The following is an 18,299-nucleotide window of genomic DNA, read 5'->3' as shown; positions in this document are numbered from 1 at the left end:
AGAGGTTGCAGTGAGCTGAGATCGTGGCACTGTACTCCAGCCTGGGTGACAAGAGCGAGACTCCATTTCAAAAAAAAAAAAAAAGGAAGTTCTTGAAGTCATAATTAGGCTCCCACTTTTCACTGTGTCAGGCCCTTTACATGCACGACCACATTCAACCCTTACAACATGCTCACATAGTGAGCAGAGGATTAAATCCATTTTACAGATGAGGAAATGGGGGCTCAGAGTAACCTGACCAAGGTTACTTCACTACTAAGGGAGGAGCTGGGATTCAAACTCAGGTGTGGGTGACCTCACAGCTGCACAACAAGCAGCTATCACCAGCAACCCTTTCTGAAAAGAGGTTTGGTTCAATAGGTGGATGGACGGAAGAATGCGAAGAAAGTAAGGAGGAGCTCAAAAACTAGCCCAAGAAGAGAACCTAAGAGACCCTCCCCCCTCAGAAGTTCGGAAGCTGCCGGCCACCAGCTGGAGAACCAGCTGCGAACACCTTCTACCCTTGCCCAAGGACCATCCGTGTGGCACCCACCTTCTTCAGAGAGGTTGTTCTCTTTGGTCTCCTTGTCCATCTGGCAGCACCAGCCTTCTAGTCGCTCTGTTTCTGCCTGCAGTAGCTTTAGGAACCAGTAGCCGTCTCGGCGGCAGGCCCCTGGCTGTGCTGGCTCTGCTGGGGAGCTGGAGGAGGTCTCAAGCCAGGGGTCGGGTGGGGGCAGCGAGGACGCCTCTAGGGCAGGGTCGCTGTTGTCTCCATAGGAGAGGTTGCGCTTGATCTGGGCAATCTTGGGGGCCTGCCGGGGACCGGCATCGATGCTGATGGAGTTGGGGTGAGGGGTACAGTCCGGGAGGCTCCTCTCAGATGACTTACAGCTTGAGTCATTGGCATCCTGGGTATCCGAGTCTGTGTCCCGTCGGGAGGACATACTGTGAGAGGGGACGCTGCTTCTGTGGGTAGGGGGTGGATGGGGTGGGGACAGGAAGGAGTGAGTCACCAAGAGGGCCAGAGACCAGAGGCCGCCTTGACCCGGACACACGGGAGACAGAGAAACGGATGCATCATCTGCTCACCATGCGCCTGAAGCGGGTCCCACAGCCCCCATCTCATTCTTGGCTCAGCCCTTGCCCCATCCCGCCCAAGCCCACACGCACACACACACGAGGACAAGGTCATAAGGTTGCCTGTTTACTGCAGTGGGGCCAGGAAGACCACCAGCATCAGGGCAGCTGAGGCCATGTCCAGGCCCAGCTGTGACCCCCGTGGGTGACTGGTCTCACAGAGCAAGTGCTCATCTGTCCACCCGCCCGCCCCTGCCCAGCCTCCCATGCCTGGGCCACCACCCGCAACCCAAACCCAGCTTGGTTATTAGAAATCCAGCAAGGAGAAGTGGGTTAGGGAGAGCAGGAGAGGTGAGAGCGGAGGGAGGGAGAGGAGAGGGGAGAAGCAGCCGCCACCTCTGTCCGACTTACCGCCAATCGTCCTCTACCTGAACCCCGATGGACTGGAATTTGGTAGCGGGACTGGGCTCCTCTTTTGGCACTGGCTGAATGCAGTCAACCTTATTGAAGGACAACGACAGCAACGGCACGGAGACAAAGACAAAAATAAAAAACAAACACCACACTTGCTGCTGAAATTCACATTAGTGGGACGACGCAAACGGACGTGTGGACAGACAGACACGAGGCATGCGGACACTGCACGTGGGCCCGAGGCCGGACCAGGTTAAGCCGGGCACTGCTCATTCGCGTGGAGGCGGGCGGGCAGGTGGATGGGAGGTGGGATGGGGTGGAGATGACTGGCTTTCCCTACTCTGAGGAGGGTGCCATCACATCGATCGCTTTGGGTCCGTTGTCCTCCGAGAGGTGGGAACCGTTCCTTCTAGTCCTCTCCTTCACACGCATCAGAGAGAAAAAAAAAGGACGACGAAAGAGAAAGAAAACACACACACACACAAAGCCACAGCCGTTATCTGGTGTAGTTGAAGCTGGCGGCTGTCTTGAGGCAAAGATCACTCCCCAAACCCTGTGGTGGAAGCCTGGAGGGCAGGCCAGAGGTGCCTGCACTAAGGGCAAACCCTGGACAGCAGTTCTCGATTCAGAAACTGCCACCCAGACAGGAGCCACCGAAGTCCCTGGGCATTATTCATACTTGGCTGAGGTTACCTTTAGCACTGGGTAGCCCTGGGGAGCAGTAGGAAGGACTGGGGTCAGGGCCAAGCGGAAAGCTGTCACCCCTCCACTCCTGTGAAGTGGAAGGAACAGGACAACAGTGATGCCCCGCGCCTGCCTTTCTTCTCCGGGACAAAGGTGCTGGGCCACAGGGCAGCCAGGCCAGCCTTCCTATCATCACTCAAGAATGAGGGAGAACCCACACTCAGCCTAGGGCATGAGGCACCAAAGGGTTCAGGGCATCCTCAGAAACTGGGGACTCTTCAGTCTCTTGGCCTTGTGGAGAAAAGTAGGGGCCAGGGAAGCTTTCTGGGACAGGGATGCAGCCACATTTCCCCTCGGCAAAAGCCGGCTCAAGGAATGCAGCATCACTGGATCTCCAAGAAGCTGCAGTGAGAGCAAGAAGGGGGCTGGGGTGAATCCAGGGAAAAGATGCCCAGGACAGGCCTAAGACAGTCCTTATCCCGGTGTCATTTTCTGGGTGAAAGCAATCAAGGGTAGTCCTAACTCTTAGGCTTTCCGGGAAGATAAGCGCATCTGGTTTGGCCAAAAAGAGGGTGGGGCTGCCCAAAGATATGGGTGGTCAGGACCAAGGGTCAAAGATCAGGCTACTCTCTGTGTTTCTGAGAATCCCACCTGCAGGGCAGGGTCTGGACACTTAAGAAGCCCAGAAAACAGACAGCAGAGTCTCCTGGCCAACTCTCTCCCTGTTTGTATGTGGGGAAGCAGAAGCCTAGAGCTGCCTCTTGGAGGAAACAAGTCCAGGCAACTGCAAGAAATTGCTCAGTAAGCCTTCTCTGTTCCATTCAAGCTCCAGTTTGTGTCCCACGCTCCTGCATTTCAGTGCTTTGTTATCAGCTGGGCCACATCCAATTGCTCGGGGGTGGCTGGAGGAGTCCCCTGCAGCCTGTGCCACAACACACAACGCCTCGTCCTCCCTGACTCACCCCCTGGGCTTGGAGGGGGCCTGTCTCCCTGCTCACCCTCACCCACTGTAGCTGCCCCTTCCCTACAGCTCTGAATGTGCCCTAGTTTGGTCTGTAGGTCCAGCCAGGGCAGGGAGAGTCCACTCAATCTGGATTTAGACAAACTCTTAAAAACTACAAGGCAGGGCCCAAGTTTCCCCAGCTCAGCAAACAAGACAGATTATTGATATCGGGTGCATGCAGGAGTGCAATGAAGCAGTGGAGGGGAAGCTGGCACACCTGCCCTGCTGTGTGCCACAACTATGGAGGGCCTGCTGACTTTGGCCACCTAGCCCTGGAGGAATCATCGCCTGGACCCTATCCCATGGAGGGAGGCATTGAGACCGGTATCACCTTTCTCAATGACACGAGCCTGGTCCCTCAAGCCACCTACCTGTCCCCAAGGCCCGAGAGGGCTCTGGGCAAAGTTCCCCTCGAGCAACCCCCATGGCTCAAGGGCCCTGGGTCCTGGGCCCCTGGCCCATCAGCGTCTATGCTCCATGCTGCTCCTGCCGCCAAGCGGGGCTATGGCCTCCGCACCCGAGCTGACCTTGGATTAGAGAACTGTTAGGCCAGTCCCGCCTCCCACGGGCCAGCTGGCAGGGCAAAGGGTGGAGTGGACAGACAGACAGTGGACAAACAGTGGACAGGAGATGGCTGGCTGAGTGTAACTACATTCACTGGGACAACCCACTGGAGAAGCAGAAACACATGCCCGCGGCTGCTGACCAGCGGCGCGTGTGGGCAGACACCAGGGAGGCGTGGCTATGGGTGGAATTCGGTTTGCCCACTTGGGGCTGATCCCCCAAAATAGAGAGACAAACCACCTTTTCCCAGGAGACCTAGTGGGCCTCCACCAGATGTAATTACACGCAGGCAGGTGCACGGAGTGGGCTGAGGACACACAGTGCAAAAGGAGCCCCTACTTGTATTCCTATTGATGACAGTTTCCTTTTGGGGGCGGCCTCGGGGTGGGACTCAGAGCTGGTCAGCGTCCCTTGTTCACTTTTCAGAGATGCATGTTTTGGGGGTGGCTCTGGGGCTTCAGGGGCTGGGGCGACTCCACCACGTGTCACGCTGGGCGGTCGGGTACTGCTGTCCAGGCTGTCCGATGAGTTGCTCAGGCCCGACTGGCTAGTCACCTCACTCTTGTGGTCCTGGCTGTCCAGGTAGGTGTCCTGGGCAGACTCAGTACTGCTCTGGACTGTGACTGAGATGAACGGCTTTGAAGTGGTGCGTGGAGGGACCGGTGGCGGGGTCTTCTTATACGCCACTAGGCATGATGAACCTGCAGATGGATGAGAGAAGGGCAGGGGAGAGGTGAGATGGTGAAGCCCCCAACCCTCTCAAGCCCCTTCCAGTGCAGAAGCCCTGCCTGACTTGGCCCTAGCTCTGGCCTCAGCCATTCTGTCCACAAGGATTTCTGGAGCAGGGAGAATGAGGGTCAAGATAGCAACGACCAAGACAGACACACACAGGCCCTACCCACCCTCATTCGAGAGAAAGTCTTGAGGGGATGCCACCACTGGCCAAAGATATCCCCCACGTCAGTCACACACAAACCTTATTATCCAGCAGGGGCATGTGCTAGGTGAAGTGCGTGGGGCCACAAGGCTCTGACAGACCCTGACCCGTGTCGTGGGGAGGTGGTGACAACTGAGCAGATGTCAAAACAGCTAAGGAATGGTTAACCTTGCTATCTTCAAGGTCACTGAGAGACTCAGTGCTCCCCTGGTCTTTTCCTTCCACACCACCTTCCCTCTCCCTTATTCCCTCTGCTTGGATGCCCCTCTCCGTCTGGTAAAAAATGAACACATTCGTCCGGGCACGGTGCCTCACGCCTGTAATCCCAGCACTTTGGGAGGCCGAAGCGGGCAGATCACCTGAGGTCAGGAGTTTGAGACCAGCCTGACCAGCAGGGAGAAACCCCGTCTCTACTAAATATAGAAAATTAGCTGGGCGTGGTGGCACATGCCTGCAATCCCAGCTACTCGGAAGGCTGAGGCAGGAGAACTGCTTGAACCCAGGAGGCGAAGGTTGCAGTGAGCCGAGGTTCTAGCCTGGGGAACAAGAGCGAACAAAACACACACACACACACACACACACACACACACACACACACACACACACACACACACACACACACACCCCCCCTTCAGGGTCCAGCTAACCCCCTCCCCTATCTTGCCATTCCTGCCCCACCTCTTCCTCCTTATGGGAAACCCTGTACACTGGTCTGCCTCCCTGTTCTCCACTGAGATTCCCAGAGCCAGGCCCTGCCATGGGTAGGAACCTGAGCCATCTCTGAATCTCACCCCGATCCCAACCAGGGGCTGACCCACAGCAGGGGCCCAAAACACCAAAGGCCCACTGCTTGCTTCTCAGACGATGAACTCTGTTGGCAATAGAAACTGCTTTTCCAACAGTAGCTACCTGCTAGGAGAGTGAGGTTGGATCTAGTGCCTTTCTCAGCACCTTAACTCCAGCTGCCTGTTGCCCTGTGAGAACTGAAACAAGCCCCTACCCTGGTCTGGGCCCACGAGCCAGATAAGCCCTGCCGTCAAGGGGCTACAATCACGGTGATGGTGATAACCCAGGAGAAACTCAAAAAACAAGGCCCAGTATCATAGGAGCTGTGGACAGAGGACTGCAGAAACCACCCATCTGCCACTATGAGATACTATCACATAACCTATCAGAATGGCTAAAAAGTGACAACATCAAATGCTATTGAGAATGTGGAGAAACAGTGATACTACTGTCATGGAAAACACATTGGCATTTTCTTATAAAACTAAACATGCAGCTAGGCATGGTGGTGCACACCTGTAATCCCAGCTACTCGGGAGACTGAGGCAGAAGCTGCAGTGAGCCGAGATCATGCCATTGTACTCCAGCCTAGGCAATAAGAGCGAAACTACGTCTCAAAAAAAAAAAAAAAAAAAGTTTTGGTAGAGATGGGGTCTCACTATGTTGCCCAGGTTAGTCTCAAATTCCTGGACTCAAGGGATCCTCCTGCCTCAGTCTCCCAAAATGCTGGGATTATAGGTGTGAGCCACTGTGCCTGGCCTATAACATTCTTGAAGTGACCTAATTATAGAGAACAGATTAGTAGTTGCCAGGGGCTAGGGCAGAGGAGGTCACTAGGGAGAGGGTGAAGGGGAGGGCAGGAGGGAAGTAGGTGTGGCTATAAAAGGGTAACAAGAGGGACCCTTGTATGAAGTGATAGAGTAGTTCTGTATCGAGTGTGGGGATGGTTACATGAATGCATGCATGTGATAAAATTGCACAGCACTAACACACACACAAGTGAACACAAGTGGAACTGGGGAAATCTGAATAAGGTGGGTGGATTATATCTGTTGACATTCTGGATGTGAGAATGTATTACAGTTTTGCAAGATCTTACTATTGAGGGAAATTGAGTAAAGGGTACGAAGAACCCCTCTGTATTATTTTTACAACTGCGTGTGAATCTACAATTGTCTAAAAATTAAAAATTTAATTTTTTTTTTTTTGAGATGGAGTCTCGTTCTGCCGCCCAGTCTGGAGTGCAGTGGCCAGATCTCAGCTCACTGCAAGCTCCACCTCCTGAGTTTATGCCATTCTCCTGCCTCAGCCTCCCAAGTAGCTGGGACTACAGGCACCCGCCACCTCGCCCGGCTAGTTTTTTGTATTTTTTAGTAGAGACGGGGTTTCACCGTGTTAGCCAGGATGGTCTCGATCTCCTGATCTCATGATCTGCCCGTCTCGGCCTCCCAAGTGCTGGGATTACAGGCTTGAGCCACGGCGCCCGGCCTAAAAATTTAATTTAAAATAATCCATCTGTTCATCCAATAGACATCTATGGAACCAAGGCCTTGTACTGGATTCCAGGAAAGCCAGGAGCCCTCATCAGCAGAGAAACAGCTCTGCAGTGAGTTCTTTGAAAGTAACACATGCCACGATGTTAAGCCCAGGGAACTGGATGCTGTGCCTTGTGCCCAACCTAGTCCAGAGGCGGACAAAGTGCTCTGAGTTCCAAGCCAGGAGCACTCACTTCCTACTCATCTGTTCGAAATGTCCCAGTCCTGCTCAGGCCTTGAGAAAACTCAGGGATCCCCCAGACAGACACCTGCATCTCTGGTTACCAACCAAACAGCAGTGTGCAGGCAGAAGGACAGCCACCTCTCTGGGCCAGAAGAAAGGCAGCAGGGAGGCAGGAGGCAGGGCTCAGGTCAAAAGGAGTATGGCCCTCTAACACAACATCCTGCGAGAAGGGGGACAGGCCTGCTCAGCGAAGAGAAGCGCCTGCGTTCAGCTGGCCACAAGGCACAGGCTGCGGGCCAAAAGCTGGGTCATTTACTAAGCTGTGCTCAGCAGCTTTGCAGCTTTGTAATGTAAGCCTCAGTGCCTGTGAGGTAGAGATCATGATTATGCCCACTTTGCAGGTGGGGCGTGAAGCTCAGGAAGGTTGGACAACTTGCTCAGATTGCAGGAGTAAGCAGCAGCCGCATCTGCTCCATGGCACAGCCACCTCACTCTGCTCTCCAGGCCTTGAGCCCCTCCTCGCTGGGCTGGGCTGCAGGTGTTTGGGGCCTTCACTCATCACCATACCCCTACAGCATCCTGCTGGGCCCTGGGACCAGTCTGCAGGGGTACACCAAACCAAAATCTGACTGTGGGAGTAGAAAGGGCCTTGACTGAGGCTGAGGCCTGGCTTCCAGGCTCCTGCTTGCCCTCTGGACTTCTCAGTACTCTCATCTGTTCCAGAAGCCAGGGTGGGAGGGATTCTCACTGGGTCACAGCATACTGTCTTCACACAGCCCTTGACAAACTCAAAGCACTGTCCCATTCATCCTCTTCCTCAAGGACGGGTGTGGAGCCTCCCATCACTGTGACTGCAGGGAAGATCCCCTCTGTGAATGCCCTTTCCACGGATGCCTGAAATTCTCTAATTTGAATCATTTTGGTGGTGGTAAGGGTCCAGAAGCCAGGGGGCAGTGTGGAACCAGACTAGCCTGAGTTCAGGTCCCAGCTCTGTCACTGACCTGTTGTATGGCCCCAGTTTCCTCCTTGTAAAAAGGGCGTGATTACGTAGGTTGCATTGCAGAAGCTAAGGCTGGGCCAGGCCTAGGCTTGGCATGACTCCTCATTTCTGGTACAGAGGCAACCGGGCCTGTGGACAGGGTGGGGACAGGGGGCAAGCCAAATTTCTACTACTCCCCAGCCACTGGCAGGGAGTCTGGGCTGGTTCTCTGGCCCAGGAACAATTTCCCCTAAGACCTGGACGTTCGTTTAGAGCAGTTCTTGAAATCTACGGCCACCAGTGCCCAGCAGAGAAAGGACTAACTCATTGAGGATTTCAGGAAAGGAATGGATTTGTTTGGCCTAAAGTCCCAAACAAATGGGTTTTTTTGCCCTAGATCAGAAAACTGAAGCCAACCTCAATTTGCTCAAAATGTTTAAAGGGGTATATATCTCCCTTAGGAGGGCAGCAGTTAGTATGGGGGAGCAAGAACTGGGCATTAAACCTAGCTTAGGCTGTGTGACACCAGAGTCCTTGTTCCCATCTGTGGGGTAGGGATGACACTGTCCATGAAGAGTGTGCATGCAGCATTCACGGGGGTCTGGTGGGGAAGAGGCACACCTTCTTCCCAATGGAACACAATGGAAGACAACAGGACTGCCCACAGCCAGGGTCTGGACAAAGGATTAACCCTCCAGCCTCACTCTCAGAGCTGCTAGGCCCACAGTTCTACTAAGCACCCTCAGAAGCCCTGAGCTCTGGCCTAGGCAGCCAGTTATCAGAGGGAAAGGTGACCCAGCCAGAAAGCAAGTCCAGGCCTGATTCGATAAGAGGAAAGTGAGCTTATCTTGGATCCTCTATGTCTCCTGAGGCCACAGTAAGATAAGTGGTGTTGACTAGCATACAAGATTTGGGGGCTTCAGGGGCTCCCTGAGGGGCAGGCACCCCTCTGCTCTTGAGTATTGCCCCCCTGGAGCAGGGAGATGGGACCTAACCTTGTACAGGAGAGCTCTCATTTCAAGTGTGTGAATGCAGGAAATATAGTGAGGAAATACCTCGCCCCCACCTCTTCCAATACCTCACCCCGGCCACTTCCTCCCCTGCTGGGGCCTTCACACATACTATTCTTCTGCCTGGAAGGCTTCCCTCAGCTACTCATAAGTTTCAGAATTTCTTCCTCTGAGAGCCTCCCCTGACTGCCCTCTCTTTTTCCACCTGGGAATCTCCATCAGAGCACTGACCACATCAGTCCATGGGCTTGGAGGAGTCACCTGACAGCTACAGGCCTGGAGCAATTGAGGGAACTCTGTCCTGCCAAATCATGCCACATGCTAGGACTGGGGTTATGCCTCAAGCACAAAGGCTCTCAATAATTTGTTGAAAGAGAAAATAAACCTCATTATCACTGCAAAAACTCTTAGTTGCAAAAAACCCAGATTATTTGGCCATACAGCAAAGGCTCCCAACGCTTTAGTATCCAAGGTTCTAGGGCCCCTCCCAAACCTGAGCCCTTTCTGCTTGGTCCCTGCCCATCCATCTCGGCAGCTTCATCTCATGCCCCTCCCACCCCCTAAGCATACCGCCCCCTTCCAGCTTCAGAGAACCAGATGCACAGTGCACCATTCCCAAACACAGCACACCTCCGTGTGTCCGAGCCTTTACATGGGCATCGGTTTCTGCTGGAGCCCCCTTCCCCTGTCCTCCATGCTTCCTGTCATCCTGCCAGCCCCTAAACCACAGCACACGAAACCACCCATCCCCGTGGGCTGCATGCTTGCCTCTCCCAACCCCCTCTCAACCATGCAGGTCCCTCATGCCACAGCCCAGACATAAGCCAGTTGTACGATGCATCCTCTATGCAGCCTGCTCCCAGCCCCAGATATCTAGTCCAGCCTCTCTGCCTCTCAGCACCTAAGTCTTTTGCTTTTTCTAGAGAAGCTTCCTTATCTCATTATTTCTGTCTTCTACCCCAAGATTTTATCCTCCAAACTGTATTTATCAGGTCAGAATGAATTTGTTTCTGCATTTTTTTTTTTGAGACGGAGTCTTGTTCTGTTACCCAGGCTGGAGTGCAGTGGCACGATCTCGGCTCACCGCACCCTCCACCTCCCAGGTTTAAGCAATTCTCCTGCTTCAGCCTCCTGAGTAGCTGGGATTACGGGCGTGCACCACCACGCCTGGCTAATTTTTGTATTTTTTAGTAGAGACAGGGTTTCACCATATTGGTCAGGCTGGTCTTGAACTTCTGACCTCGTGATCTGCCCGCCTTGGCCTCCCAAAGTGCTGGGATTACAGGCGTGAGCCACCGTGCCCGGCCTGCGTTTTGTTTTTTATTGTAAAGGTTATAAGATGGCCAAATACTCAGGAGTGGCTGTGACTCCATTTCCTGAGGGATGTGGAGGACACAGCAACCTCAAGAAGCTAGTCCCCTGCATGTGTCTTTGGAGGCCAGGCTGAACTTGGTCCTGAGGCCTAACACACGCCTCATGCCTGCTGGCTCCCAGGTGATGAGGGGGCAAAGGAGAGGTGGTCTGAACTCCTCAAGAGGAACAGATGCCATGGGGCCACAGACAACCTGCAAGCCATGGCTCAGGCTTTACAGCGAAGGCAGTGGGGCCAGGCTCAAGGCCCCCATGAATGGATGAAGCTGACCCCAGAGACAGGCAGACTTCCTTAACTCCCTTTGCTGGTACTGCCAAGCTAGGGAAAAGGCTCATTAGTGGGAGGGCTGAGGGCTGGTAAGATCCCACTCCCTCTCCCAGCCAGCAAGTAACTTGTCAAACCACACAGCTAAATTGGGCAACTCATCTGTGTGCTACGATAAAAACAGAGCTAAAAGACTCCCACCCACCCAGCCTCAAATCCCTCCCTCCTTTCCTCTGTTTCTTCAGCCCAAGGCAGAAGCAGCTGGGAAGAGAATTCCAAGCAGCTAGGTCAGGATCAGGGACAGATTGCCTTCTCTGTTGACAGTCCATGTGACCCTCTCCTTTCCCACTGTTTCAGTCTGAGAGCCACCTCCCTCACTGTGCCTTAAGAATTAGCAACACTGGCCGGGCACGGGCTCATGCCTGTAATCCCAGCGTTTGGGGAGGCCGAGGTGGGTGGATCATCTGAGGTCAGGAAATCGAGACCAGCCTGGCCAACATGGGGTAACCCCATCTCTACTAAAAATACAAAAAACAGTCGGGCATGGTGGTGCAGACCTGTAATTCCAGCTACTAGGGAGGCTGAGGCAAGAGAATTGCTTGAACCCAGGAGGCGAAGGTTGCAGTGAGCTAGGATTGCGCCACTGCACTCCAGCCTGGGTGACAGAGCAAGACTCCATCTCAAAAAAAAAAAAAGAATTAGCAACATCAAACTTTACTTTCAAACTCCAGCAAGAGGGACTGGCAGCCCCTCTCACAGCAGCATCCTCCCCAAGTCCTTCTGGAGATCCTCCTCCGCCCCTCACAGCCAGGCCCCTCCCATCCTTATCTTCTCCCCCTGATCTGGAGCCAGCTTCCCTGAGACTACCACAGATGCCCTCTGGCCTTCTGACCTCCTGTCCCTCCTTCCACCCCAGCCATTTGAGGAATCCAATCATGTCACTGTTTGAAACCATTCAACAGTTTGTAGACTTGGAACAAACCAACCCTTCAGTGGGGGCATTCAGGGCCTCCAGGATCCGCATCTACCTCAGACCCCAACATCCACAGAAGCCAAGAAGTTAAAAAGGTGTCAGGCTGGTGAAGACAAAGCCACAAAGCTCAGGGAGCTAGCTCTGTTCTTGGAGCCTGGTCCAGAAGCCAGGATGCACTCCCGTCGGTAATGATTCTGATGCTAACAGCTGAGCTTACTGAGTGCTGACCATGGCCAGGCCTGAGCAGTGCTTCATATACAGCTGATCCTACTTACTAATTCTATATGTGCAAAATTACCTACTCACTTGAATTTACTTGCAAAACCAACACTTAAGGGGCTCGCAGACGTGTGCCCACTGCACACATCCCCAGCTGAGGTGGAACAAGGTGACACTCCACCTTCTCACTGCAGCTCTCATACTGTAAACAAGTATCCTTTCACAGGTCTATTTAGTGTTATACTTTTCCCATTTGTGGGCTTTCTGTTGGTGACTTCACTGTTTAGAATGGCCCCCACATAGTGCTGAAGCACTGCCCAGTGTTCTCAGTGCAACAAGGCTGTGATGTCCCTTATGGAGAAAAGTGTTAGGTACGCTTCATCCATGCATGAGTCATAGTGCTGCTAGTCATGAGTTCAATGTTAATGAATCAACACTATATTAAGTAAAGAATCTTTCGGCCAGGCGCGGTGGCTCACGCCTGTCATCCCAGCACTTTGGGAGGCCGAGGCGGGCGGATCACTTGAGGTCAGGAGACCAGCCTGGCCAGTGTAGCAAAACCCTGTCTCTACTGAAAATACAAAAATTAGCTGGATGTGGTGGTCGATGCCTGTAGTCCCAGCTATTTGGGAGGCTGAGGTGGGAGAATCACTTGAACCTGGGAGGCAGAGGGTGCAGTGAGCCAAGATTGCACCACTGCACACTCTAGCCTGGGCAATAAGAGACCCTGTCTCAAAAAAAAAAAAAAAAAAAGAAAAAAAACTTTCAACAGAGATACACATAACACAAGGTTACGGACTGACTGGTTGGTTGGTAGAAACGTTATGACCACAGGCTTGCAGTGACCCTGTATTGCCCAGAAGAGCAATGGTTTAGCATTCACTATGACTCTGTGACCTACAGTGAATAATGAGAATCTACTTTAGCTATCCTTTAGCTGACTGAATCCTCAAAACCAGTATGAGGGAGGTTCCCATTTCTCAAATGTAAACGCCCCATTTTACAGAGAGGTGGAGATTTGCCTCCACTCACCTCCCAGCTAGGCAGTGCTCAGGCTGCAGCCTGAAACCAGGGTGCCTGAAGGCTGACCACTACCTGATGGCCCCTCTGCTGCACTAACTACCTTTTACATGGCAGTTGTTTTACCCCTAAAAATAGGATGCGATACTCAATGTGCTCCGGGGAGGAGCCAAGGAGCTGACAGGCACGAGGTACTTTTGGATCTTGGGGTGGGCCCATGCCAATTTGTTACCATGGTTTCTGGATTAAGGAGAAAGTGATTGCCTCCTGGGAGGCAATCTGGGGGCCTTTCTGGAAGACACTGAGGTTGCCTGCGTCTAGATGGGTGGCCAGAGTCACTGAGTGGCAAGGAAATACAGAGCTTTCTGGTGAAGGGATACTCTGTGAGCAAAGGAGCAGGGCAGGACAGCCCAAAGCATGGGAAGACAGATGCTGAGTGGGGCACGGTTTGGCGAAACGTCTAACTTAGGTACCTTAGCTGGTGGAGGGAGGATAGGGATTGAGGCAAGGAGATCCAAGGAAGGCTGCCTCCTCTCAGGACTGTCAGCTTCCTGGGGCTGCTCTCAGCAGCAATGGGAACAGAGGCACCTTCTTCCTGCCGTAACATCCCATTTCTCATGAAGTCCCTCCAGACTGGCCCATGGGCAGAGGATTTTACAGTGTACAGACACTGACAGCAGTTAGGAGGGAGTATCACCTACTATCTCGAGAGTCCCAGTGCACTAGGCAGCTCTGCCAGGGAGTGCCAAGGCCATTCAAGCTGAGTGTGTCCAGAATGAATCTGAATCCTCTCCTCCTCCACATCAGCCTTGCTCTCCCAGAGAGGGGCCCTGAGCACTCAGTTATCCCCTCCTTCCACCCTCCTCCATCTGCAAAGCCTCACCCCTCTACCACAAAAACACAGCTAACAGAGTCCAGCTTCTCCTTGCCCCCACAGGCCTGGTCTTTTGCCTCCCTGTTTTCTCTATGGCCCATCTTACCCACAATCACTCTTGGAACCCCGACAGTTTTTAAAAGCTCAAACTGGACTGCTTCTCCCCTTTTCTAAAGCTTTTCAAAGGCTCCCCATTCCAGGCCGGGTGAGGTGGCTCACACCTGTAATCTCAGCACTTCGGGAGGCTGAGGCAGGCAGATCACCTGAGGTCAGGAGTTTGAGACCAGCCTGGCCAACATGGTGAAACCCTGTCTCTATTAAAAATACAAAAAATTAGCTGGGTGTAGTGGCACATGCCTGTAATCCCAGCTACTCAGGGGGCTGAAACAGGTGAATCACTTGAACCTGGGAGGTGGAGGGTGCAGTGAGCCGAGATTGTGCCACTACACTCCAGCCTGGGCAACAAGAGTGAAACTCCATCTCAAAAAAAAAGGCTCCCCATTCCATGCAGAATAAAATCCACATTGCTCGCCTCAGCCTACAATAGGAACTGGCCCACCCGCCCCTCCCTCATTCCATTCCAGCCACACCAGCCTTTTGCAATTCCTCAAACGCTCCAAGTATGCTCCCACGTGGGGCCTTTAGACCTGCCATGCCCTGTCTGAAACGAACTTCACCCTCATGTTGGCATGTCTGCTTCTTCTCATTATTATTTTAGGTTCAGCTCAAGTGGCATGTCTTCAGCGAGGACCTCCCTGACCACCCGTCTAAAGCTGTTATTCTTTCATTAAGGACTCTGCTTGTTTCATTCAAGCACTGGTCATTTATTAGCTCCCATGTCTTTGGTCTCTCTCCTCTACCAGACAGGGAACCTGAGTATCTGATACAGGTCCCTGACGGTGGGGAACTTGAGTCTCTCATATAATCATGGTGCTTTCTCAGTAGCAAGCTCAATACATGGTTGGGCTCAGTAAATACTTACTGAATGAATGAACAAACCCCTATTTGACAACTGGGTAAACAGAGGCACAGGGAAGCAGAATGATTTATTCCTGGTCTTTTAGTTTGGATCTAATGCCCAGGGCCAGGGCTTTGAAATTCCTTCAGATCACGCCCCACCACACACAGGAGCACAGTCTGGTGGGAGGTAGAACCTTGAGCAAATCTGCTTGCAGCTGGGCAGTGAAGCTGTGGGAATGAGACTGCAACAAACCTTCAGCACTGAGCAATGGCAAGTGTGTGAAAAATAATCATTTCTGAAAGGGGGCAGAGAAAGCATGTGGTGCTTCCAGCAACACTTTCCGGGCAAGATGTAGGATTTGTACAGATTTAAAAGAATCATTACTGAGGCCCGGGCCAGGGGCTACTTTATCCTGACACAGCTCTGAGAGGAGTGGTAATTATCACTGATGCTTTATAGATGGGAGAAGAGGCTTTTTACTCTTATGACTGGCAGTGCAGAAAGCTCTGCTCTGCAAGGCCAGGCTGCCAGGATCTAAAATCAGTGCTCGCCATAGTGGGCTGTGTACTCTGCACAGGGCCTGAGTCCCTTCTGGGCCTTAGTTTCCACAGCTGTAAACTAAGTGGGTTGTCCCTGAATGGGGGTCACAGTTCAAATGTGTACAGGGCATCAACCCTTTCTGGCTCACAGCTGCCATGTAGGAGACCAGGGCCCAGCATTGTCAGAGCTGCCAAATGTACCAGAAATCTGGATTTTAAAATATACATTTCAAATTAGCAGAGTTTTTTTTTTTTTTTTTTGAGACGGGGTCTCACTCTGTCAGGGCTCACTGCAGCCTTGACCTCTGGGCTCAAATGATTCTCCCACCTCAGTCTCCCAAGTAGCTGGGGCCACAGGTGTGCACCACCATGCCTGGTTCATTTTTAATTTTTTTGTAGAGATGGGAACTCACTATGTTTCCCAAGCTGGTCTCAAACTCCTGGACTCAAGCAATCCTCTGGACTTGGCCTCCAAAAGTGCTGGGATTACTGGCATGAGCCACTTTGCCCAGCCAAAGAATTTGAATGTTCCCAGCATATAGAAAAATGTTTAAGGTGATGGATATCCTAATTACTCTTATTTGATCATTACACATTATATGGATATATTACAATATCACATCTACCCTGAAAATATGTACATCTATTATATATCAACAGAAAAATCATTTGAGAAACAGTCAGTGGAAAAAAAAATCAACTGGCAAAAAAACTCCTCTGCATTTTCAAATGGTGTTAATTCATAATTTTAAGAAATACAATGCAGGTGCGCATGCAGCGGCAGTGGCCTGTGGCACACAAGTCTATGGACTGCTACAGCAGCTGCCCCAGACCTCCTTGCTCCTTCTAGGGCTCCAGCCCCCTCCCTTGCTCCCCAGGAAGCCTGTCCATAAGAGCCTCCTCTTAGCCCGGTGGGAACCTTGAGGTGGAGAAAGCCAGGAGGAACTTCTAGCGGTGTCTCAGTTCCGGCTGGGTGAAAGCAGAGAAAGTCCCTTTTGGCCGGAAGGCCAGGTCTGGTTTCAGGCTCTTGGCACCAGGACACAGGTGGCAGGAAAGCTATATCCAGAGTGCAGACAGCCACCCTCCTTCAGGGGCCTGGAGCAGAGGCCTGAGAGGGCCTGCTCAGTTGCCAGGGCAATGCCTCCACCCGACCCCCAGCTGCTCCTTTAGGAGAGCTGCTCACTCCCCAACTGGGGTCAAGTGTATGAGGGGCTTTTTTCCTGACATGTTGGGGCCACAAGAGTGGGCCTCTAGGCACACCCACAGTCCAGGGTGGCAGGTCCTCAGTGGGTGGGAAGCTGTCTGCTGGCTGGGAGACTTCAGAAGCTCCCAGACATCTCCCACTGACAGAGGGCTGGACGTGAACTGGCCTAGCATGAAGCACTTTAACTATATCGGCTCACCAACTCTTCACCAGGCTTACCATTCTGATTTCAAGGATAAAAAAAAACAAACAAAAAAACCCCTGAGGCTCAGAGAACTGAGTAGCCCAGGATTACACAGACAGGAAGTGGAAAAGCCAGAATCTGAGCCCAGGCTTTCCGCCCAGAACCAGTGCATTTAGCTGCTTTTTAGCCACGCCCTCCAGGGCTGGGAGTTAGGTGCCACCTGCCAGAGCCTGGCTGAGATCCTGGCCAGGCCAGTTCCCCAGTCAGGGCCTAAATGGGCCCTTTATTCCTGGGGTCCTTAGGCAGGGTTTGACTATTTCCTGAGTGGGTTAGAGGGTGGCAGCTCTGGCTTTGCTGACCATGAGGACAGGGGCCTGGTGACCCCGGTGCAGAACCCCAGCACATGGCTAATGCACCCACCCTGCCTGTGACTGCTGCTGTCCACTGTCCTCCTTCAGGTCCTGCTCCCAGACACATGGCCCCACATGCTCTGACTCTCTCACCAGGAACACTGGAACTGCTGACATGGGTTCCCAGCCACTCAGGACTTCTCCAGTGTGACTGAGTCTGGTTCTAGGGATTCCCAAGGGGGCCTGGGGAAGGCTCTTTGGACTCTCACCCCACCCCAGGTCCCTCAGAGCAGCTCCATTTCCCCTTTTTTCTCTGTATAGAATTCCCACATGGTATTCTAGGACCTACCAGACTCATTCACTCTCTCACAGTACACATGAAAAAGGACCAGGAAGGCAAATGCACTCGCTGAGGATCTGGCAGCAGAGCAGGGACCCTTGCCTGGGGCTCTGAGTGTGGGAATGTTCCTGGTTTCCCCCCAGCCCGGAGAACACAGTTCCAGGCATTCAGGGAGGCACCTTCCCATAGCTAAACTCCACCTCCTCTAGCCCCGACCACTGACTTCCAAACAGTATATCCAAATAGCATGTAGTTTCTGAAAAACCATTTCTACCACCACTGCAACCATATCCAGTAAGCAGCCTGTCAGGAAACATCTACTCCTCACCCATTCTGTATTGGAATCTGTCACAAACATCATTTTATTTATCCTCAGAGACCCACCTGCAGAGTCTGCAGTGGCCCCTGCCCCAGCCCACCCTGGACACCTTATTACCATCATCCCTAGGAGTCCAAGCTTTAAAGAGATGGTAGCGCCCAAGCTACTGTTACTAAATCACAATCTTGTTTCTCAAAGCTATAACCAACTTGGGCGGGCATGGTGACTCATGCCTGTAATCTCAGCACTTTCGGAGGCTGAGGTGGGAGGATCACTTGAGGTCAGGAGTTTGAGACCAGCCTGGCCAACATGGTGAAACCCCGTCTCTATCAAAAATACAAAAATTAGCCGGGCATGGTGTCTCATGCCAGTAATCCCAGCTACTCAGGAGGCTGAGGTGTGAGGATCACTTGAACCCGGGAGAAGGAGGTTGCAGTGAACCAAGATCACGCCACTGCACTCCAGCCTGAACAACGGAGTGAGACCCTGTCTCAAAAAACAAAAACAAAAACAAAAAAACAAAAAACC

The 18,299-nt window shown here is 52.6% G+C and overlaps 1 protein-coding gene and 1 long non-coding RNA gene across 52 annotated transcripts in view; both read right to left on the bottom strand.

The window, feature by feature from the left end:
• Positions 1–18,299, bottom strand: part of DLGAP4 (DLG associated protein 4) — a 259,162-nt gene that overhangs the window by 34,505 nt on the left and 206,358 nt on the right. For 24 of the 51 annotated variants that reach the window (XR_013398597.1, XM_077948343.1, XM_028827248.2 and 21 more), the window contains 3 exons: positions 4,061–4,422; positions 1,468–1,556; positions 533–945 (listed from right to left, as the gene is read on the bottom strand). Coding sequence is in view for 50 of the 51 variants with exons in the window: in XM_077948343.1 (XP_077804469.1) it covers positions 533–945; positions 1,468–1,556; positions 4,061–4,422 (864 nt within the window). In the remaining variant the exon portion in view is untranslated. 51 annotated transcript variants of the gene reach the window in all.
• On the bottom strand, positions 11,193–16,086 carry LOC144332152 (uncharacterized). Its single transcript, XR_013399926.1, has 3 exons — positions 14,330–16,086; positions 12,504–14,211; positions 11,193–11,369 (listed from the first exon to the last, which is right to left on the bottom strand). It is a non-coding gene; the product is annotated as an uncharacterized LOC144332152 (long non-coding RNA).

The sequence above is a fragment of the Macaca mulatta genome, chromosome 10 (genome assembly GCF_049350105.2).
Source record: "Macaca mulatta isolate MMU2019108-1 chromosome 10, T2T-MMU8v2.0, whole genome shotgun sequence".
NCBI lineage: Eukaryota > Metazoa > Chordata > Mammalia > Primates > Cercopithecidae > Macaca > Macaca mulatta.
This window is presented reverse-complemented; position numbering and strand designations above follow the sequence as displayed.